The sequence below is a fragment of the Arvicola amphibius genome, chromosome 1, assembly GCF_903992535.2.
Source record: "Arvicola amphibius chromosome 1, mArvAmp1.2, whole genome shotgun sequence".
Classification (NCBI taxonomy): Eukaryota; Metazoa; Chordata; class Mammalia; order Rodentia; family Cricetidae; genus Arvicola; species Arvicola amphibius.
The window spans coordinates 148600624-148624931 of NC_052047.1; the positions used below are offsets into that span (position 1 = coordinate 148600624).

The 24308-nt window shown below is 41.2% G+C and overlaps 1 protein-coding gene across 15 annotated transcripts in view; it reads right to left on the minus strand.

Annotated features, from left to right (window-relative positions):
- C1H11orf80 (chromosome 1 C11orf80 homolog) overlaps positions 1-24308 on the minus strand; it is a 122856-nt gene that overhangs the window by 52749 nt on the left and 45799 nt on the right. For all 15 annotated transcript variants that reach the window (XM_038334572.1, XM_038334580.1, XM_038334564.1 and 12 more), the window contains one exon: positions 9681-9790. In XM_038334572.1, coding sequence (XP_038190500.1) covers positions 9681-9790 — 110 coding nt within the window. The remainder of the gene's footprint in view (positions 1-9680; positions 9791-24308) is intronic.

Consider the following 24308-nt stretch of genomic DNA (forward strand, 5'->3'; position numbering starts at 1 on the left):
GATTCACAGTCAAACATTAGGGAGAATAAGGGGAACCCCACAGAAGAGAGGGAGGGAGGATTATAGGAGCCAGAAGGGTCAAGGACATGTGAGAATACAACCCACAGAGTCAACTAATAGCGAAGTCCTCTGCATATATGTTATAGTTATATAGCTTGGTGTTCTTGGGGACTCCTAACAGTAGGTGAAGTGTTCTAATAGGCCCAGTCATGGCAAATATGGCTCTGGCGGGCCTTACCCTTCCCTCTCTTCTGCCTTGCTAAACCATTAGATTACAGTCCTAAAGCCAGCCACCAAGGTTCATTCCCTTATTTGGCTACTTCCTCCTCCTGAGGCTGACTACTAAGGTCCAGCTACCAAAGTACTAAAGCCCAGCAATCAAAAACCCCCTTTGGCTACCTGAATTAACATGCCCAATCAAAATTAACCAACTCATTTCCCTTTATAAACTGCCATTTGCCTAAGGGTTGTGGTGCAGTCTCTCTTCTGTCCAGAGTCCAGAGTCCGTTGTCCCTCTGGGCAAACATCCCATCCTCTTTTCCCTCGTCCTATCTCTTGTCACTGTCTCTTATTCTCTGCTTTTTGTCCTTCTGGGGCAAATAAATCTCTTTTGTGCTGAGAACTTGATCTTGGGGTGTCTTGTGCCTACATAGGTCCTTTCACTGGGAGTGGGAGATGTCTTTGACTCTTTTGTCTATACTTGGGACCCATTTCCTCCTACTGGGTTGTCTTGTTCAGCCTTAATATGAGGGTTTGTGCCTAGTCTTATAATTTATGAGGGTTTGTTCCTTGTCTTGTAACTTGTTATGTCATACTTGGTTGATATCTCTGGGAGGTCTGCTCTTTTTCGAAGGGAAACAGGAGGAGTAGGAGTGGATCTGGGGAAGAGGGAAAGGTGTGAGGAGGACTGGAAGGAGTGGAAGGAGAAACTGAGGTCAAGATGTAATACACAAGAGAAGATTTTTTAAAAAGTAAACATTAAGAACAGTTTTGGGATATCCATGGAGAAATGACTTGGAAAATGAGACATGTACAAAAAATGGAATATAGGGAATTGATACAGGTAGAAAACCTACTTCATGGAACTTCAAGAGACAAATGAATAAAAGATTAATTTACACTCACAAAGTCAAAACCACTTTTTGGAACATATCTAAAGTAATTAAGTCTGGTGATGAGAAAAGTAATTCTGTCTTTGGTGTCTAATGTGCTTTGGGATAATCTGTATTAAGAAGCTGAAAGAAGGGCTGGGGAGCAATGGGTAGTCAGTAAACTTAGTGTTTTGTAAACACAAGGATGGATGTTCGATAGCAGTTTCCTGGAGACTGAAACTGCATGGAATAAGATTGTACAGGAAGCTCCAGACAGCTCAAAATAGCTCCAGGAAGTCCCTGAAACTGACCAGATGCACTAGGCTCTTTTCTCCCCCAAACAGACAAAGACTGTTGAGAGCCACTCTCAGACAGTCCCAGCCACCTGGAAGAATCTGAGAACAGCCAAGCATCCTGCAAGAAACTGAAACCAGGTGAACTGCCTGGGAGAGGTTTAGGATAACTGAGCTACCTGTTAGGACACTCTCCAACCAGTTGAGCCACCTGCAGGCTGTGCAGTGAGCTCCAGTTTCCAGCTTTTGTGAGGTGTCAACCATGCTGGGGTGGGCTTTGGTGATGCAGCTGTTTTGGGGTAACTTCTGTTCCTGTAAGTAACCCCTCACCCAGTACTAAGAAGTCTAGGATTTTTCATACTTAGAAGCAGAATTGATTAAATAGAAACTGCAGTTCTGCAGAATGCATAGTGTAGTCACATCCTTCATTTAAAATGCTTGTTAGAGCTGGATGGTGGTGGCACACACCTTTAATCCCAGCACCCATGAGTCGGAGGCAGGAGGATCTCTGTGAGATGGGGGCCAGCCTGGTCTACAGAGCATGCTTCAGAGATACACAGTGAAACCCTGTCTCGAAAAAAGAATGTCTAATATAGAATGTTTAAATGGTAGACAAGCAATTGTATTTTAAAATCATTTTCTGTAATTGACACTTCAAAAGCAAGTTCTTGAAACAGTTTCAAATCTTTGAACCTTGGTAATTACAGGGTGTATCACAAAGCAGGCTGATTACATCTAACAGTAAAGCAACTAAATTAAGGAAAGTTCATCAAACAGATCTAAAAAAAGAGGCTACAATTAATGATGATGGCTACCATTTACTCAGCACACGCTACAGGCTGAGAGTTAAGAGGAAGCAGGAATATTCCCATTTTATAAAGAAGATCATAAAACTCTAAGTTAATATATCTGTTGAAGTTCATAGGCAGATAAACGACATCACTGGGATTCACACCTGTAACTGACTCCCTGCAGTCTGGCACCAAATGTAGCTCAAATTCTCATTGTTCTTAATAATAAAAACCCAGAGTCAGATATTAGGGGGTGGAATCTGAGAGATCAGAGAAGCAGAGCAGTCAGTCACTAGAGAGAGTTTTTACCTCTACCGATGCTCAGACCAAGAGGCAATCCTGTCCTCAGACTGCGCGCTCAAACTGCACCTCCAGACTGCATCCTCAGACCGCACTGAGCTCCTGTCTCCTCCCTCCTTATATTCCTCTCTCTGCCCAGCCATATCATTCCTGTTTCTACCTCCCTAGTGATGGTATTAAAGACATGGAATCCCAAGTGCTGGGATCACCTTTGTGTGAACTCTGTTTCTCTTTTAAACAGATTCAATCTTGTGTAACCCATAGTAGCCTCTGTCTCCGAAGTCCTGGGATTAAAAATGTGTGCCATCACTGCCTGGCCTCTAGTAGCTTAGCTTTGTGCTCCTATCTTCAGGCAAGTTCTATTTGTTAAAAACACAAAATATCATTACATTTCCCCTTTTTTGTCTAAAAATTTAAAAAGGTTATAACTAATATAAGGAAAACTAAATACAATAAGTATAATAACCAAATATAATATATATAGGCAATAAGTACATCAACAATGTCTAGTCCATTTGCATTTGACAAATTCAGAGAAAATACTCCATTATATATCTTATCTTGGTAAGTCCAAGTGTTGTACCTAATTCACTTTTTACCCTAATTTGCATTACCATCCAAAATTATCTTTTAATATCTTTCAACTTTATACACTGTATACCTCTTCAATTAGATTCTTTTCTGGTAAACAAAGAAGACTATAACTATACCTATCTATTCTTCAACTCCATCAGAGACCTGAGAAAGAAATAATATTAACTGAGTAAGCAGGAAGTGCTAGCAAGCAACTTCCAAAAAATGTGAGAAATGACAGAAACAGCTGGCTGCCTGGACAGTCTCCAAAGGTTCCTCTGTACACTGAAGCATCCATCTTCAGCCTAAAGGCCTAGAATATTTGACAGATTTTTCTAGGAAGCAGAATTTTTAAAGGACTGTCCCACCTTGTCTGGGTAAGTTTTTTTCTTTTGGTTTTTTCGAGACAGGGTTTCCCTGTAGTTTCTAGAGCCTGTCCTGGAACTAGCTCTTGTAGACCAGGCTGGCCTCAAACTCAGAGATCCGCCTGCCTCTGCCTCCCAAGTGCTGGGATTAAAGGCATGCGCCACCACCACCCGGGCTCTGGGTAAGGTTTTATAGTCACTCTCTTTTGTGTCCTGCTTGTCCAATTAGGACAGCATGCTGTCAGCAGTCAAGGCAAGGGCACTTCCTTGCCCAGTGGCTTACTTTTGCAACAAAGAAAGTAAACTCCGTGTGGAGTTTCTTCGATGCCCATTATCTTCTCTGAAGTAGACTGATGCTGCCAGGAGCAGACATGTCTCATTGTCATAAAAAGAAGAACCTAGGTTATTAAAACACTTTAATTGCCATATTCTGTAGATCTCTGAAGTGTTTGAGGATGATGTGTCTACCTATCTCTTTTTAAAATTTTTTAATTAATTAATTAATTAATTAATTTGGTTTTTCGAGACAGGGTTTCTCTGTAGCTTTGGAGCCTGTCCTGGAACTAGCTCTTGTAGACCAGGTTGGCCTCGAACTCACAAAGATCCACCTGCCCCTGCCTCCCGAGTGCTGGGATTAAAGGCATGCACCAACACCGCCAGCCTTTTTTAATTTTTTTAAAGATTTATTTATTATGTATACAACATTCTGCGACCATGTATGCTGACGCACCAGAAGAGGGCGCCAGATCTCCGGGCACCAGATCTCATTACAGATGGTTGTGAGCCACCATGTGGTTGCTGGGAATTGAACTCACAACCTGTGGAAGAACAGCCAGTCCTCTTAACCACTGAGCCATCTCTCCAGGCCCCTCTATCTCTTTTGATCTTGAAAACATACCTAATGGGACAAGTTTAATTGTAATAGGTGACTTCATTTCCTTATTATCCTAAACAGCTGGTAATTTGCATTGCATTGTTAAATGAGCTGTATAGGTACAATACCTTGAACAAGAGTAGAAATGTATGTATAGTATATTCTAAAAAATTAATCTCAAATTTGTATCAATATACATAATTTGTATATAATATACAAAGGTCTAATCCAATGTAAAATATTTTAGACTAATAGTTGCTTTTCAAAAGTAGATTCAATAATCTACCTTTTTATCCTATTATATCTATATCCTACCTTTTTTCTTTCAGAGTAGATTCAATAATATACCCTTTTCTCCTATCATATACTCCACTATTTTTTATGAAAAATGATAAGTAATGCCTACATGTGACTACTTAATATTACATTTATTTATTCACTCACGAAACACTAATATAACTTATTTGCATATATGGGTCTATAGAAATAAAACAACCTACAAATTAGAAAGGTTCATAGTTCTAGGAGAAATAAGTAACTCATATGACAACGTAAAAAGTTTTGTAATCTAAAGATAAACAAAATGCAACCTGCATCTAAATCAAATTAGAACACCAAGAAAGTTACATCAGGTTAGCAGAGAATAGTTAATTGTTACTTTTTAAAAGCTGGTTATAAGCTGGAGGCTGCACTCTGCTGTGGTTGGTAAAAGATCCTAAGATGTGTAGGAAGTGAACTTGCTTTGAGCCAAAAAGTCATACACTGGGTAGCTTTTGGGTAGATCATACCCTGAAACCAAAAGACTATTGCAAACTCCTTGAATATCTGGAATGAGACCCTCCACTCCAGGGTGACTACTGAGAAACCCCCAGTGATGGATGGAGCAACTGGGCTTACTACAGGCCAGTGTGGCCAAGGCAGCTTGGTGAATGATTTTGAAAAGACATTTAATGTCCTGAAGATTTCTATGCCTGGAGATAAATATACTGTCCTGGTGAACACTGAAGCAAAGAAGGATATGCAGAGCTGTGCCAAGTTCATGATCCAGGAAAATGAGAAGCAACTTGAAAAAGTGAAGAATATAATTCCTTCTAATCAGATGGCCATAAGTTTTCTCAGAAATCAAGTTAGACAAGAAATATCCCTATTGTCCTAACCAGGAGGAGACAAAAACAGAGAGATAATAAAGCCTTTTATACATGTGTCAGAACCTCAATACCTCAGGTCTGTCAGAAGCAGTGACATCACTTAAGGGCTATTATGAAAAAGAGATAATTTCCAGCCCTGGGGAACAGAAACCAATGTTTAGCGTGGTGGCACACTTCTGTAATTCCAGCGCTGGGAAGGTGGGGGCAAGAGGATCCGAAGTTTAAGATCATCCTCAAAATTGAGGCCAGTTTGTGTTACATGAGACTGTGTGTGTGTGTGTGTGTGTGTGTGTGTGTGTGTGTGTGTATATGCACCTGATTATGTACTAGAAGTTTCTTTTAAAAAGTTTTTTACTGAGGCCAGGCAGTGGTAGCACACGCCTTTTAATCCCAGAGGCAGGCGGATCTCTGTGAGTTCGAGGCCAGCCTGATCTACAAGAGCTAGTTCCAGGACAGGCTCCAAAGCTACAGAGAAACCCTGTCTCAAAAAAACAAAACAAAACAAAACAAAAAAGTTCTTTACTGGCATATATTAATTATACACACTGATGGGTTTCCCTAGGACATCTTCATATAGTATATGGTGTATCTTGATCATAGTCATTTCCATTACCATCTCTTGTCTCCCTTTGAGTCCCTTCCCTTTCCCACCCTTCTTCCCTCCCCTAATCCCCCTTCAATGTTCATGTCTTGAGTTTACAACAGTCATATACTGAAACACGAGAACATGCCAGTGGCTCCATGACTAGAGAACATGTTTCTCTCACTACCCAGCCACCATTAGCTGCTTACAGATTCTGGGGAGGGGTGGGACCTTGTGTGCCCTGTTTAGAAGTTTGTTTATTTATTTATTTGGTTTTGTGTTTGTTCATTTTGGTTTGGGCTTTTTAAAAAAATTTTTATTGAGCTCTACATTTTTCTCTGCTCCTCTCCCTGCCTCTCCCCTCCTCCCCCAAGGTCCCCATGCTCCCAATTTACTCAGGAGATCTTGTCTTTTTCTACTTTTTACTTCCCATGTAGATTAGATCTATGTAAGTTTATCTTAGTGTTTGGTTTTGGTTTTTGAGACAGGATTTCTCTGTGTATCCCTAGCTGTCCTGGAACTCACTCTGTAGACCAGGCTGGCCTCAAACTCAGTGACCTGCCTGCCTCTGCCTCCCAAGTGCTGAGATTAAAGGTGTGTGCCACCATGCCCAGCTAGAAGTTTATTTTCTTTTTTTTTTTTTTTTTTTGGTTTTTCGAGACAGGGTTTCCCTGTAGTTTCTAGAGCCTGTCCTGGAACTAGCTCTTGTAGACCAGGCTGGCCTCGAACTCAGAGATCCTCCTGCCTCTGCCTCCCGAGTGCTGGGATTAAAGGCGCGCGCCACCACCGCCCGGCTTAGAAGTTTATTTTCAAACATGAACTAATGCAGTCATATTTTGAACTATTTTCCAGAAGTATCAGTTTCTCTCTCTTCTTGGTAGATGTAGGTAAGATAGACAGACAAGATAGATGCATACATACTCATAGCAAAGGTATAAATTATACAGATGTTTGTGTATATGTGTTTGTACACATGCATATCTCCATCCATTTTATCTTTTAGTATGATTGCAAAAATAAGTATAAAACTGGATAAAGTTGTTTTTTTTTTAGTCTGGATCTCTCTACATAGTTCTGGCAGTCCTAGAACTTACTATGTAGACCAACTGGCCTTGAAGTCATGAGATCCAGATCTGCCTGCATCTGCCTCCAAAATTCTGGGATTAAAAACATACACCACCACTGCCCGACTCTGGATACGTTTCTTAAGGTATTAGAAATCATGCTGCTTTGGAAAGGGGTGTTGCCCAGCCTCATGCAGGGAGTCATATAACCACCAAAGTCACTATCTCTTTTACACAAGGCAGTTAGTTCTCAGAGACTACTTTTCCTCATATGATCAAGTTAAATAAAACATTTAGTATAGTCTTTTCACAGATGTCTCAACTAGAGTTTGCTGTAACTCTTGCTACTTGACCCCCTACACACACACACCACACCACACCTAAAATCAAATCTTAGGCACTTTCCTATAACTGTCTTCACTTAAATATCTCTTAAATAGCTATAAGATACTAGAGACAAAGCGATGAATGGAAATGAAGCACACAGACTCCTCCGTACTTCAAAGCCTGACTTTCACATCCATGTACACAACTGAGGAGTCAGGAGTGCAGTGACACAGAGTGCTCACCCAGAATGCTTGAGGCCCTGGGTTCAACCCCCGCATAGAACAGAACAGAATAGAACAGAACAGAACAGCAAACAGTTCTATTTGCCTGTCAAGATGATCACACTAAACAACAATTTAGTCTTAATTCCCTGACCTCTTCAATGGCTGTGACCTCGATTTCCACTAATTTTTAGCTATTTCCATAGTTACATCTTAGAACTTATTCTAGAAACTTTTAATCAGAGGTTCTCAGCCACCTCTCTAATACCGCAACCCTTTAGTACAGTTCCTCATGTTGTGGTGACCCCAAACAATGAAATTATTTTGTTTCTACATCCTAGCTGTAATTTCGCTATTGTTATGAATTGTAATATAAATATCTAATGTGCTCTTCCTGTGAGAGTCATCTGACTCAAAGGGGTCACAGCCCACAGGTTCAGAACCACGTTTTAAACCAAAGTGCTTCACGCTAACTGGAAAAAATACACACCAATATATTACCAGTGGCTTCCTTGATAAGGAAATTATATGTATACTCTAAATATTGCTATGTACTCTAAATATTTGATTTAATCATACTTTTATTTTTCTTAGGGAAACAGTTTTGCAATAGTAAAAAAGAGAAACTGTATTATCTAATTCTTCCAAGTGTTATAACCTCTTGTTCCAGAGTTCATCTGATCTAAATTCAAATCTGCTTTCCAATATCAAGACTTCTAGACCCGAATCCTTTGTGGTTGGGATTCCCTAAGTGCTTACCTTATTCTGGCGTATATCACAATGTTTGCTGACATGTATGTCTTTCCTTTATATTCCAAGTTCCTAACGATCAAATAACACCTCCAGAGGAATGTGTACCCATAAGACCTAGCTCAGTGTGACTAATATGAGCAGACACTGCCTTCTAAGTGAATAAATATTGAACTAGCATTGACCTATATGAATCAGACAGTTTAAGTTCTAATTCTTCCACTTTCATATGACACCAGGAAAGTCAACCCAATTCTCTGCATCTCAATTCTGTCATCTGTAAAGTAGGGTGATAATCCTATTTCATAGATGTCAGAGGCTTAAATATTTGTAAATGTCAGTCATGTGAGTTATTTGCTCAAACTGGCTGAATCACATGCTCTCAGTTCTTTGCACTGCTTTCCTCGGTTCACCGGAATCACCTTTTTATTGCTTCTTGGCATCAGCAGTTTCAGAGCTGACTAACCATTAACTGCTCCAGATTGTTTACTTTGCACTCCCCTAAAGAAGATAAGGCCCAGTCAGGGTATCCTGAAGTTGTGCCTGCTCCTCCCAGAAAGAATTTGCAGTTATTCAAACACGGAAGGTTTTGGGTTTTTGTTTGTTTGTTTGTTTGTTTGGGTTTTTTTTTTTTCTGGAACCAGTTCTTACATAGCTCCAGCCAGACTAGAATGTGCTATGCTGCTGAGGATGCCGTTGAACTGATCTCTTCCTGCTCCACCTTCCAAGGCCCTAGTTGCCATGGTGACTATTTTTAGACATAGCACTTTAAAGAGTCAGTGAAGGGATTTTTTTTTCCACAAATAAGAGAGATCTCTCTATTACACACGGAGGAAAGGCCATGTAAGAACTGAATGACAAGAAAACAGTCTGCAAGCCAGGAAGAGGCTCTCCAGACAGCAATCCTTAAGGTACTCCACCCCCTCCGAACACCCTCTCTCCAGAGCTCAGTTGATCCCAGGGTGTTAGTCTCCAGTGTACAGGGATTACAGACACAAACATTACACCTAATCCAGATGCCATCTTGGTCTTGGACTTTCAGCCTCCAGAACTGTGAGTAAATAGATCTTTCTTGCTTAAGACACCTGGTCTACGGTATTTTGTGTGGACGCCCACACAGCCTCTCAGTAGGATCCAGACATCAGCATTTTGGGAACTCCTAGGTCATCTAATGTCTACAAAGCATCTTTATTTTACTCTACCTTCAAACTATGAAGGAACCAGGCTTTCTTTCCTGTAATTGTAATTGTGTGAAATTAAGTCAAATAATCAGAGTGTATAGAACCACAACAAAACTTGCCTGAAAAGTCATCTGGAAGGGTGTTACACCTGATGTGTCTTGAGAACGGTCACCCTCCTCTGAAGCCCAAGTCAGCTTTGCAGAGAATCTGGGCAGCACAGGTTGTATTTCTAAACAAGAAGAAATGTCAACAAATCAGAACAGCAGTTTGGGTAAGCAACAGGCTCTGTGATATATTTATTAAACTGAGGAGCCAAGAAAGCCTGCCTTCCTCTGATAAAAGATTACCTGCAAAATGTGAAATATGAGAACTGGCTATACACCAGCAATTTGTTTCAATATTTAGAATTACTTTCTGGAGGAAAGACACTTAATCTCATATTTTTAATTTTTTAGATTGGTTAAACCAATCTAAAATTTCAATTTCTATAAAGTCATGACTAGTGACAAAAATTCCAGCTGATAAATGATAGTCCTGCATTTTTCAACAAATAAGTACATTACTTAATAAACACAAGTCCACTAAAGCAACTAATTTAGAGCTAAAAACTAAATTTGAGAATAACTGTTTCAGGCATGTGATTTTTAAAATATTTCAGTCCTTAAACTCAAATTCTCACCGATTTTAAGAAGTAATTGCTTGATAGTTTGTATGTGTTGACCCAGAGCTAGCTTTCCACGAAGCACCTGAGTCATCCACAACAAAGAGAGCATCAAAGTATGTACCATCCCTCTTCTCTATTTTCTGTACCTGAATTACAAACTATAAAACAAAACTTTCAAACAAACAAAAGCCCTCACCGGGCGATGGTGGCGCACGCCTTTAATCCCAGCACTCGGGAGGCAGAGGCAGGTGGATCTCTGTGAGTTCGAGACCAGCCTGGTCTACAAGAGCTAGTTCCAGGACAGGCTCCAAAGCCACAGAGAAACCCTGTCTCGAAAAACAAAAAAAAAAAAAAAAAAAAAAACAAAAAAAACAAAAGCCCTCCCATTCTATAAAATAAAAACTTTTTAGTTCAGGAACAGTAAAGAATTAAGCCACTGTAACAAGTTACTTCAACTTCAAAAGCCTAATAGCAATAAAAAACACCTTGAAATAATAATACAAGTATTCATACTCATATCTAATAGTGTTTTAACTCTTAAAAAAGTATGAACTTATCCAAGATAAAAATATAGACTCCCATCTTCATGAGTGACATTTTTCTTGTCATTGTGTTCTTCAAATCTAATTCAGATTCACAAAGCCCAGGATAACTTGGTAGCAAGGTCATGCTACACCGGAGCTCGGTGCCCTTGACCCTGAACCCGGTGCTCTGCATCACTCTTCAGCTCACCACTGACCAGCGAACGCCCTTTTCTGATTCAGTTGCTTTTCTGTGAAGTAAGGATCAACTGTTCCTGAGTTCTATGTCTCTTTAAATTAGTAAGGGTATAGCAATGAGAGGATTGTCAGTGCAAGACAAAAGGGGGTGTTAAGTGTCTCTGAATTCTTTAGAATAATCTTGATAACCATATAAAACAAATTGTATATTTTAAAAAAGTCTACTCCAACCATCTCATTTTGCACACCAAAAAAGAAATGAGCAAGCAGATAAGATATAGATCATATATAAAAGGGTGAAAGAATCAGAAGTATATTATTTCAAGAAAAATTGAGCCCATGTTGAAATCTCATGTTCTTGTTCAAACATATATTAGAACAAATATTTTGAAATTTAATAAAGACATATTCATGGTGGGGGAAGAGGAAAATGTAATAGACCATAAATGGAAAGACAAGAGGTCTACTTGCTGCCAAGCCCAACAACTGAGTTCAATCCTCGGGTCCCACGTAGTTGAAAAAGAGAACTGACTCCTCCAAGTGATCCTCTGACCTCCACACCTGCACCACCTACTCACCTGAGAGATGGCTAGAGCAAAGGAGAGGTAGTAGCCACATTACTGATGCTGTGTGACGTAAGCAGTCACAGGACTCAGAATTACACAACTATTACATCCAGGAGCTTTGCATCTCATTACAGGTAAAGTACAGTTTAAGACATACACCATGCCAGGCTAGGGCTCAGCAACCCTGAGAACTTTTGACCTACCAGTTGACAACATGGGATGTATTCAAGCAAACAGATCATGGACGATTAACTCTAAATCGCCAAGCAACAAAGCTTGATACCATCAAAACTATAACATGGAAAACAACAACACTTGTACCTGAGAAATTAGTAATTAGACATTTTAAAATAAATATCTATACCTTCAACAAAGAAAAAGAAGCCATGAAACAAGAACCCACTTGTAAGGAGGCTGCTTGTTTGTTTCCTGGCTGCTCAGCTCAGATATAATCATACAGAAACTGTATTAATTAAAACACTGCTTAGCCCATTAGCTCTAGCTTCTTATTGGCTAGTTCTTACATATTAATTTAACCCATTTCTATTAATCTGTGTATCGCCACATGGCTGTGGCTTACTGGGTAAAGTTCTGGCGTCCGTCTCAGGTGGGGCTACATGGCTTCTCCCTGACTCTGCCTCCTTTCTCCCAGCATTCAGTTTAGCTTTCCCCGCCTACCTAAGTTCTGCCCTATAAATAGGCCAAGGCAGTTTCTTTATTCACCAATGGTATTCACAGCATAGAGAGGGGAATCCCACATCACCCACTGTAATAAATTAATCCAAAAGTAATAGGGGAAGCCTTATTAAAAATATTGGAATTTAGGGCTGGAGAGATGGCTCAGTGGTTAAGAGCACTGGTTGCTCTTCCAGAGGTCCCGAGTTCAATTCCCAGCAATCACATGATGGCTCACAACCATCTATCTGTAATGATATCTGGTGCCCTCTTCTGGCGTGCAGGCATATATGGAGGCAGAATGTTGTATACATAAGAAATAAATAAATCTTTTTAAAAAGTATTGGAATTTAAAGATATGATGTTTGAAATTAAACCCTTATAAATGGGGGTCTGAAGAGATATCTCAGTGCTTAAGAGCACTGACTGCTCTTGCAGAGGTCCCAGGTTTGATTCCCAGCACCCACATGGTGATTCACAACCATCTGTACATCCAGTTCCAGGGGATCTAACATCCTCTTCTGACCTCCACAGGCATCAAGTTCTCATGAGATATACATACATACAGTCAAAACACTCACACATAAAATAAAATGAACAAATAAAAAATAAAAATAAATCTTAAAAAAATCTTATAAATGTTTCAGCTGGATGAGACTAAAACAAAAACAAGTAAGGATATGTTTTTAGCAGTATTATTCATAACAACCCCAAATGGAAACAACTCAAATGTCTACCAAATGATGAGTACTGGCTTAACAAAATGTAAGATCACTTCAACCATAAAAAGAAATAAAATATACACTGTGTCCTGGCCAATCTTACATCAAATTGACACACAAACTAGAGTTATCTGAAAGGAGAGAACCTTAATTGAGAAAATGCCTCCATAAGATCTAGCTAGAAGGCATTTTCTTAATTAGTTATTGATGGAAGAGGACCCAGACCATTGTGGGTGGTACCATCACTGGGCTGGTGGTCCTGGGTTCTATAAGAAAGCAGGCTGAGAGCTGGAGAGATGGCTCAGAAGTTAAGAGCATTGGCTGCTATTCCAGAGGCCCTGAGTTCAATTCCCAGCAACCACATGGTGGCTCACAACCATCTGTAATGAGATCTGGTGCCCTCTTCTGGCCTGCAGGCATATGTGCAGGCAGAATACTGTATGCATAATAAATAAGTCGAGAGAGAGAGAGAGAGAGAGAGAGAGAGAGAGAGAGAGAGAGAGAGAGAACAGGTTGAGCAAACCACCACGGAGTGTAGTGGCATTTCAAATGTGTTTTAATAAATAAAGACTGCCTGAAGATCTGAGAGTAAAACGGCCTTACAGACCAAGTTATGGTAACACACATCTTTAAAAATATTTATTTATTTATTATGTATACAATATTCTGTATATGTGTGTATGCCTGTAGGCCAGAAGGCGGCACCAGACCCCATTACAGATGGTTGTGAGCCACCATGTGCTTGCTGGAAATTGAACTCAGGACCTTTGGAAGAGCAGGCAATGCTCTTAACCTCTGAGCCATCTCTCCAGCCCCAGTAACACACATCTTTAATCCCAGCCCTAGAGAGGAATATAAAACAGGGGTGAGATAGCTTTCAGGCACAGAGATTCCTGGAGGTAGGATTGCCATTTCAGACTGAGGTCAAGGTAAGAGCCTGGTTGTTTTGTTTTTTGGATCTTCAGGTTGAACCCCGATTTCTAACCCTGAGCTTTAATCATGCTTCAATGGAAAGAAAGCCAGTAAGTAGCACCCCTCCATGGCCTTTGCCTCAGTTCCTACCTCCAAGCTCTTGCCCGGTCTGAGTTCCTGTCCTAACTTCCTTGACGATGAACAGCAATACGAAAGTTTAAACCAAATAAACCCTTTTCTCCCCAGCTTGCTTTTAGGTCATACTGTTTCATCATAGAGATAGAAACCCTAGCTAAGGACTGAAGAGATGGCTCAGTGGTTAAGAGCATTGGCTGCTCTTCCAGAGGTTCTGAGTTCAATTCTCAGCAACTGCATGGTGGCTCACAACCATCTCAGAGGGAACCTTTGAGATGCATAAAGGTATATATGCAGATAGAACACTCATACATAAAATAAATTTAAAAAAACTAGCTAAGACACACCGTAATATGGGGAAATCCTAAAAAAACAAGCTTAGACAAGCACCAGACATAAAAGGCTATACATCATACAATTCCATAATGTTCAAAATAGGCATATCAATAGAGGAAAAAAGACAGATTAATGTTGCCAAGGCACAGGGATTGAGGGCAAATAGAGTCATTACTGTTTTTGTTTTGTTTTGTTTTTGTTTGTTATTTTAGGTGATGAAAACACTGGAATTAGATAATGCTTATGATTAGATAATGAATTAGATAATTACTGAGACTATAAAAAGGTGAATTATAAGCATCAAATGGTATATTATGGCATGTAGAATTTATACCAGTTAAGAGGAGAAAAGATAAAAGACATTAAGATAGATCCAAGAAAAATACTGACAATTATAATAAGACAAAGACAGATATAATTACTATTTGAATAAGTTAGCCAGGTACGGAAGTCTAATTTTCTAACAAAACAGAGCTGGAGGATGACTCCACAGGTTAAAGATGCTTGCCTTGCAAGCCTGGCCACATTAGTTATATTCCTGGATCCCACACTGGAAGGAGATAGCCGATTCAAGAAAGTTGTCCTCTGACCTCCACATGCATTTCATTGCAGTATGTTCCCACACCCCACATTTATGCCATTACACATGCTCCCACAATTCACATGCATGCCATTGCAGTATGCTCCCATACTCCACATGCATGCCATTGCACATATGCTCCCACACCCCACATGCATGCCATTGCAGTATGCTCCCACACCCCACATGCATGCCATTGCACATTTGCTCCCACACTCCACATGCATGTCATTGCACATTTGCTCCCACACCCCACAAGCATGCCACTGCACATTTGCTCCCATACTCCACGTGCATGCCATTACACATTTGCTCCCACACTCCACGTGCATGCCATTACACATTTGCTCCCACACTCCACGTGCATGCCACTGCACATTTGCTCCCACACCCCACATGCATCCCATTACACATTTGCTCCCACACCCCACATGCATGCCATTACACATTTGCTCCCACACTCCACGTGCATGCCATTGCACATTTGCTCCCACACTCCACACCATACACACGGTAGCTAAAATTCCTTACCAGGGGCAGACTATGCAACATCTATCCCTTCTCCTAAGGCTCCAACAACAAACAGATGCATGATTCCTCCCAAGTTCACTCTGGGCACCCAGTAAGTTTACAGAGCATAAGTGAAGGGTTACTTGCAGGGGTGTGGGTGTTCCTCACCAAAAGGCTGCACCTGGAAAGCCTTTATCCAGCAGGGATGATGGCTTTCCTGTATCCGTAGACCGAGCCCCTTCTCCCCTAGTCTGCCCCAACCTACTTACTCTAGCCCTTCCCTGAGGCTGAGTGCAGTTAAGCAGCATTCCCTACAACAGGTGGTGGGAGCAGCTGGATACTCAGGCGAGAGTCTCATGACCCTCTCAGCCCCCCCACCCCCCAGGGATATAAACAGTCAACAGTCCTGCTGGGATAATTCCTTTGCAAGGGGCACAGCTGAATTCTCCAAGATGGCAGTTGCTTGGCTTTGAGGACAGTCACAATATATACATACAAAAATAGAATAATAATACAATAAAATGACTTTAAAAGCAACATAAACATATCTCAATGAATCTCAGAATAACAAAGATAAAAAACTCTAAAAGCTAAAAGTTTAAAAGAAACACAAGCTAGGTCCTGGGCAACGGCTCAGAGGGTAAGGGCACTGGCTGTGTAAGCCTGGTGACCTGAGTTTGATCCCCAGAATGACATAAAGGTAGAAGGAGAGGACCAGTTTCACAACATTCTCTGATCTCTGTATGCCACTGCATGCACTACCTCTGGCACCTCACCCCACCCTGGCAACTGACACAATAACAGGAGGGACAGAAGAGGAAACAGAGAGGGAAGCTGGATTTCTCATCCGCAAAACTTAGTGTGAAAAAATGATCTGGCGCGTACACCTCAAAGATAAGAAAACTCACTTTGATTCTGGAAGTGCTGGGGATGGAACTCAGAATCTCACAGATGCTATGCAAATGCTCTTGCCACTGAACAACATCCTCAACTTCTTACTATGGATTTTAAAAATTATCATTAGTGTGCCCAGACATCAGATTAGGGTGTCCAGTGTCCTGCTCTACTATTTCCTCCTTATTCTAACGAAACAGGTTCTTACCCTAAATCTGGAGCTAGGTTAGCAGCCAGCAAGCCCCAGATCCTCCTGACTCTATGGTTACAAAGAATGACTTTTTCCAAGACAGTGTTTCTCTGTGTAGCTTTGAAGCCTATCCTGGAACTCAATCTGTAGACCAGGCTGGCCTCGAGTTCATAGAGATCCACCTTCCTCTGTCTCCCTGAGTGCTGGATTAAGATGTACATCACCACACCTGGCCTCCATATGGACTTTTAAGACAGGTAAACTATCATTAAAAAATAAGGGACTTTGGCATAACAACAGACAGGAAAACCAATGGAACCGAATAGACAACCCAGATATCAATCCACACATCTTCGAACACATGATCTTTGATAAAGAAGCAAAAAATATCTAATGGAAAAAAGAAAGCATATTTAACAAGTGGTTCTGGCATAACTGGATATCAACGTGTAGAAGAATGAAAATAGACCCATATCTATCACCATGCACAAAATTCAAGTCCAAATGCATCAAAGACCTCAACATAAAGCCAGCCACACTGAACCTCATAGAAGAGAGAGTGGAAAGTACACTTGAACGCATTGGCACAGGAGACCACTTCCTAAATACAATCCCAGCAGCACAGACACTGAGAGAAACAATAAATGGGATCTCCTGAAACTGAAAAGCTTCTGTAAATCAAAGGACATGGTCAACAAGACAAAATGACAGCCTACATAATGGGAAAAGCTCTTCACTAACCCCACATCAGACAGAGATCTGATCTCCAAAATATACAAAGAACTCAAGAAATTAGACACCAAGAGAACACATAATCCAATAAAAAAAAATGGAGTACAGATCTAAACAGAGAACTCTCAACAGAGAATCTAAAATGGCTGAAAGACACTTAAGGAAATGTTCAACATCCTTAGTCATCAGAGAACTGCAAATCAAATCAACTCTTGAGATTCCATCTTACATCTGTAAGAATGGCCAAGATCAAAAACACTCATGACAACTTATACTGGAGAGGTTGTGGGGAAAAGAGAACACTTCTGCATTGCTGGTGGGAATACAAGCTGGTACAACCCCTTTGGATGTCAGTGTGGCGATTTCTCAGAAAATTAGGAAACAACCTTCCTCAAGACCCAGTAATACCACTTTTGGGTATATATCCAAAGGATGCTCAACCGTGCCACAAGGACATGTGCTCAACTATGTTCAAAGCAGCTTTGTTTGTCATAGTCAAAACCTGGAGACAACCTAAATGCCCCTGGACCAAAGAATGGATAAGGAAAATGTGGTACATTTACACAATGGAGTACTACACAGCAGAAAAAAAAATAAGGACAGCTTGAATTTTGCAGGAAAATGGATGGAGCTAGAAAACATCATTTTGAGTGAGGTAACCCAGACACAGAAAGACAATTATCACATGTACTCACTCATAGGTGTTTTTTTAAAACATAAAGCAAAGAAAGCCAGTCTACAAACCACAATCCCAGAGAACTTAGACAAGAATGAGGACACTAAGAGAGACTTACATAGATCTAATCTACATGGGAAGTAGAAAAAGACAAGATCTCCTGAGTAAATTGAGAGCATGGGGACCTTTGGGGAGGATTGAAGGGGGAGAGGAGAGGCAGGGAGGGGAGCAGAGAAAAATATAGAGCTCAATAAATATCAATAAAAAAATAATAAAAATCTAAAAAAAATAAGGAACTTTGGACTGGAGAGATGGGTCAGTCATTAAAGGCTAGGTTCACAACCAAAAAACTTTTCTGGCAAGAAGAGCTTAGAAGAACACTTGCTTATATATGAGGTCCTTAGTTAAATTCATAGCCCATGTAGAGAAAAAGAAGAAAAGGAAAGAAGAGAGAGAGGGAGGAAGACAGGGAGGAGGAGAGGAGAGATTGATTTTACATATTTATGAGCGGTCAAAGAGGTGGCTGGCTCAGCAGGAACAGGTTCTGTGACCAAGCCTGGTGACTCCGGCCCCTGGAACCCATGTGGTAGATGAAGGGAGACCCTGGTATGCTGTCTTCTGACGTCCACATGTGCATCACACACAAAATAAATGTAAAAATGTTTACTATTAACAAGCCCTAAGCCGGGCGGTGGTGGCGCACGCCTTTAATCCCAGCACTCGGGAGGCAGAGGCAGGCGGATCTCTGTGAGTTCGAGACCAGCCTGGTCTACAAGAGCTAGTTCCAGGACAGGCTCTAAAGCTGCAGAGAAACCCTGTCTCGAAAAACCAAAAAAAAAAAAAAAAAAAAAAAAAAAAAAACAAAAAAAAAAAAAAACAAAAAAAAAAAACAAAAAACAAGCCCTGATGTCAAGTCCCACTAAACCAACCAGCACCACCATTTTAAAAAGAATTGATATTTTTGCAGGCAGTATAAAGGGAGAAATGAGACACTGTTAATATTAAACTACTTCTTCATACATGTCTTAAATGATTAAAGTTGATGGGAAATTTTAATTGTGTGACAATGTGTACACCCACCAAGACCATTTATTGGAACCTCTCCAATTCTGAAGGTTCAGAATTTGGAGACTGAATGACACTAATTCAGAGGAATTCAGAAAATGTCTTGACTTTTCTTAAACCTACCACTTAAAATGTATAAAAGACTTAACAAGGTCAAGGTCTGATTAAATAAAATCAACATCAATAATAATAAAAATAATAAAATCAGCATCAGAGGAAGATAACAAGATATAGAATATGACTGTACATTATCTGATATAAAATAAAATTGTACAAGCCAGATGTTGTGGTATATACCTGTAATCTTGTGGGTCATGACCCCTTCGGGTCACATATCAGATATTTACATTACAAATCATTACAATAGCAAAATTACAGTTATGAAATAGCAATAAAATAACTTTATGGTTGAGGGTCACTGCAACATGAGGAACTATATTAAAGGGTCACAGCGTTAATAAGGCTGAGAATCACTGGTGTAACCCTAGCACTTAAGAGGCTGAGGTCAGAGCATTTCTCAAGTATTGAGGCCATTCTGGCATACTTGATGAATACCTATCTAATAAAATTAAATAAATAAATAAATATTTAAAAAGAAAAAAAGGCATGAATCAGCCAAAGCCTCTCCTGCTTCGTACAAATCATGACTCACCAAGGGCTCAGCATTGCTATCAGTTCTCCATAGCTACTGTTTCCCTCTCTAATATTCACAGGGACCTCAGCTGGGGATGAGCAGGGATGAGCCATTGTCAGGGACTGATTCCCCTCACATCGCCTTAGGTTGTGAAGCCTATGTAGCTATACTGTGAAGGAGGGATACTGCTCAGTTTTTTTGCTCTGCAGAACTTGGATTGACCTAATCCATGTCCCACAACCTCACAAGTCAGGTGGAGCTCCTCCATTGCTGGCATGGAAGTCTCTAACTTCAACAGCCCTGGGGCTGAATACCCTGATTATTACCACAGTCTGCACACCTGCCCATTGCTAGGCCTCCATCAGCACGCTGAACTACAGCCCTTCCCATTCTCTGTATTAATTCTCTGTGTAAAGGTCAGGCCTAGGGGTCTGTGGTCACTTTTAATTCCTCCTTTCCTCATCACCATCTGATTCGTTACCATGGCATGGCCTAGGTTCTAGGGCTCTAGGGTTCCAGGAGGGGTTTGTGTTACTAGTCTAATCTGGGCCCTCTAGTCTTAAAAAATTGCAGACCAACATGTCCATGTCTCCATTTCTTTTTTTTTTTCTTTTTTTTTTCTTTTGGTTTTTCGAGACAGGGTTTCCCTGTAGTTTCTAGAGCCTGTCCTGAAACTAGCTCTTGTAGACCAGGCTGGCCTCGAACTCAGAGATCCGCCTGCCTCTGCCTCCCGAGTGCTGGGATTAAAGGCGTGCGCCACCACCGCCCGGCCTCATGTCTCCATTTCTTTTGGCCAATTTATCCAATAAGTCTAAGGCCACTGCTGCAGCTACCAACCTCAATCCCTTTCTTGCTGCAGTGTCCCCATTGTCCCTGAAATCTCCCTCCAGGCTGCCACCTTGGCCTCAGATAGGTCTCTCATTACCTATATCAGTGGCCAGGCTGCCTCTGCAGCTGCTCACTGACTCCTCTGCTCCCCATGTGCTACTCCCAGGGCATGTAATGCTGGCTCTAAACCTTTGGCAGTTCCCAAAGCATCTCCAGGATCCCAAGGAGGACCCAAATATCAAGGAAGTATTTCAACCCAGTCCACCTGGAGGAAGACTGCCGTCCTGGGATGTCTCTCACACCAAACCTTTCTTCGGTGGCTTTATCCTAGTTATATGTCTCACTGCTCTCTGCCCTGTCAATGCCCCGTCACAAGCTTTATAGGGACAAACCATGTTAAAATTTTCTCTGCAGGTTGATGCATGCCTTTAATTCCAGCACTCTGTAGGTGATGTCAGTCAAATCTCTGAATTTGAGACCAGCCTGGTCTACAGAGTGAGTTCCAGGACACCCAGAGCTACACAGAGAAACCCTGTTTCAAAAAAACCAAAAAGTAAATTTCTTCTATAACACCCCAGGACACACACACATTCAGATATTTATCTCATTCTCTGTATCAGAGACAATACTACTGTTCTTTCCAAACCCATTCTAAGTTTTGTCTTATCCTGTAAACTATGCCCCAAATGTTGCTAATATTCCTTCCTGGGGTAGACATGCACAGTATCAACCCCTTTTCCTAAGATCCCAACAACAAACAGAAGCACAATTCTACCAAAGCTCCTTCTGGGGGAACCAATGAGCTAACTGGGTTTCCTTACAGAGCATAGATAAGGAGTTACTTACAGAGTGTGGTTGCTCCCGGAAAGCCTTTACCCAGCAGGAATGAAGGCTTCCTATAGCCACACAGATGGAGGCCCCTTCCTTCTAGTCTTCCCTGGCCTACACACTCTAGCCCCTCCCTAAGGCCCGAGCAATTAAAGCAGAGCTGTGTACCGTAAGTGGTAGGGAGCAGCTGAGGGCTCGGGTATGAGGAGTAAACAGTCAACATGCCCATCTGTAATAGATAATCCTTTTACAAGGGGCACAGGTGAACTCCCCAAGATGGCAGTTCTCGACTCAGAAAGTAGTCATACACAGTCGATGCTAAACTGAGGGGTGACTTTAAAGATTTTATTATGAATGTGTTCATTTATGGAAGCTAGTTCCAAATAAATGTTAGCTGGAATTAATGCGGACTCGGGAGCAAAAGCAAAGGATGACAGTTATTGTCACGATTCCTTTTGTTTTTTGTTTTTTTTTTTTTTCCAGACAGGGTTTCTCTGTAGCTCTGGCTGTCCTGGAACTTGCTCTTAAGACCAGGCTGATCTCGAATTCAGAGATCCAGCTGCCCTGCCTCTTGAGTACTGGGATTAAAGGCGTACGCCACCACAGCTGGGCTCTGTCACACTTGTTAAGTGACACCCTAACAAACTTGTCTAACCTGTGGCTGCACTTTTGAAGATCCTGGCTTTGTTTCTTTGTTTGTTTGTTTGTTTGCTTGCTTGTTTTTTTGAGACAGGGTTTCTCTGTGTATTTGGAGCCTGTCTTGGAACTAGCTCTAGTAGACCAGACTGGCCTTGAACTCATATAGATCCACCTGTCTCTGCCCCTACCCCCGAGTGCTAGGATTAAAGGCGTGCATCATCCCAACCTGGTGAACACGGTTTATTTTGGTAGTGGAGAAACTTCCACCAAAAAGACCGATGAAGATACCAAGTCACATTTTCCCATTTTTCCTTTTGGTTCCTTCAACACATTACATCAGCAGAAGGAAACATACATATGTTCAAATAGTCCAAGTGAGGAATGAACTGATAGGGAGGGAATGACAGCAGAGAAACAGACATTATAGAAAATCAAATGGGCCTTTTCCTAGGCCAGCATTTATGAAGTCATGTTCAGTTCCAAGAGCCAAGACCATGAGCCCTACCAAGTTGGAAAACAGACAAGTTTGAATTGGGTATCTCCCGGATGACAACCAAACCAGAGACAGACTTGGACGTCAAGGCCCAGCTGAAGGAGCTCAACATCACAGCATTCATGGACAGTGTAGCTGGGAGAGGCCAGAAAGCTCCCATAATTTTGGCTACGGTTCCTCAGCAGAAATCTTCCCAGAAAACCCATGTCAAACTAGTACATGAATGGAAGGGAATATCCAGTGGGAAGCATGTAGTCTTTCTGTTCGGAGAATTCCACCTAAGCCAGCTTGAAAAGCTGCATGAAAAATAAACCAGAAGTGCCACAGACTGCACCCTACTACTGTGCATGAACACTTGAGGTGTTGCTTCCCAAATGAAACTGGGGGCAAGAAGGTCTGTGAAACCGGAAGACAGCTTGCTCACAAAGGTTTACTGAGACAAAGAACAAGACAGAACAGAAGGCTGACGCCTGTTTTTTGGCTTGTTTGCTTTGTTTTTTTTTTTTTTTGGTTTTTCGAGACAGGGTTTCTCTGTAGCTTTGGAGCCTGTCCTGGAACTAGCTCTTGTAGACCAGGCTGGTCTCGAACTCACAGTGATCCGCCTGCCTCTGCCTCCCGAGTGCTGGGATTAAAGGCGTGCGCCACCACCGCCCGGCTGCTTTGTTTTGTTTTTGTATGTATGTGTGTCCTTAAGAATTCCCCAGAGCACCGTGTAGTAGTGGCATACACCTTTAATCCCAGGACTGGGAAGGCAGAGATAGGTGGATCTCTGTGAGTTCAAGGCCAGTCTGGTCTACTAGAGCTAGTTCCAAGACAGGCTCCAAATACACAGAGAAACCCTGACTCAAAAAACAAAACAAACAAAACAAAACAGAACAACAACAACAACAAAAAAGAACTCCCCAGAGCTTTGATTATAAATAATATGAAAACTGGCGAGATGGCTCAGTAGATGCTGCCAAGACCCACGACTTGACTTGGATCCCCAGAACTCATGCAGCAGGAAGAGAACTGACTCCTCAAGTTGTCCTCTGACCTCCATGCACACTGTGGTACACGCATACCCATACACTTGCTCTCACACACAAACACACACATGGATGCAAGCACAAATAAATAAATAAATAAATGTAATAAAGATTTAGTGATAACTAAGTACCATTCACAGGAAAAAAAAAAACAAAGAAAAGAAAACCACATAGAAATTCTGTAACTGAAAAGTTAAATCCTACTACAGAATTCACTGGATAGATCTATCAGCAATGTAGACATGAAAAAAGAGTCACTGAAATCACTAAAGACCAGTAACAAAAATATCCCCAAAGGGCCCAGTGAAATGCATCTGTGGACCCAGCCACTCAGAAGGTTGAGGGAGGAAGACTGTTGGAGTCCAGGAGTTCAAGGCAGCCTGAAGAAAAAAAACAAAGTCTTAAGGATATGTAGAAAAATATCAACCAGCCTACAATATATATAATGGAAGTCCCAGAAGGAGAAGAAAATTAGAATAAGAAAGGAAAAATACTTTTTTCCCCAGATTAACAGGTAGCTTAAAAAGGAAAAATACTTAAGAGCAGGGACAGAACTTCCTAAAATTTAAGATAAAAAATCTCAGCAAACCCCAACCAAGATAAAAGCAAAGGAATTCATATTTAGGTGAATACTGTCAAGGCTACAGGCAGGCTGGCTGTTCAGATTTCTGGTGGTGAGTTCCAAGTTCAGTGGAGGGACTGAAGAAGGCACTAGACTTTGACCTCTGACCTTCACAATCTTCCAATAAGATTGAGTGCTCAGTGTTTAAAAACACAAAAATTATTTATGTTTAAAGTGTTAACAAGAGGCAGAAGAGACCCTGAGTGAATGTGTGCTAGTGACATGACCAGCCATGATAAGGACTACAGCCTCAGACCCATGGGAAAATGTCAAAGCTTTTCCCCAGGGTGAGGTTAAGA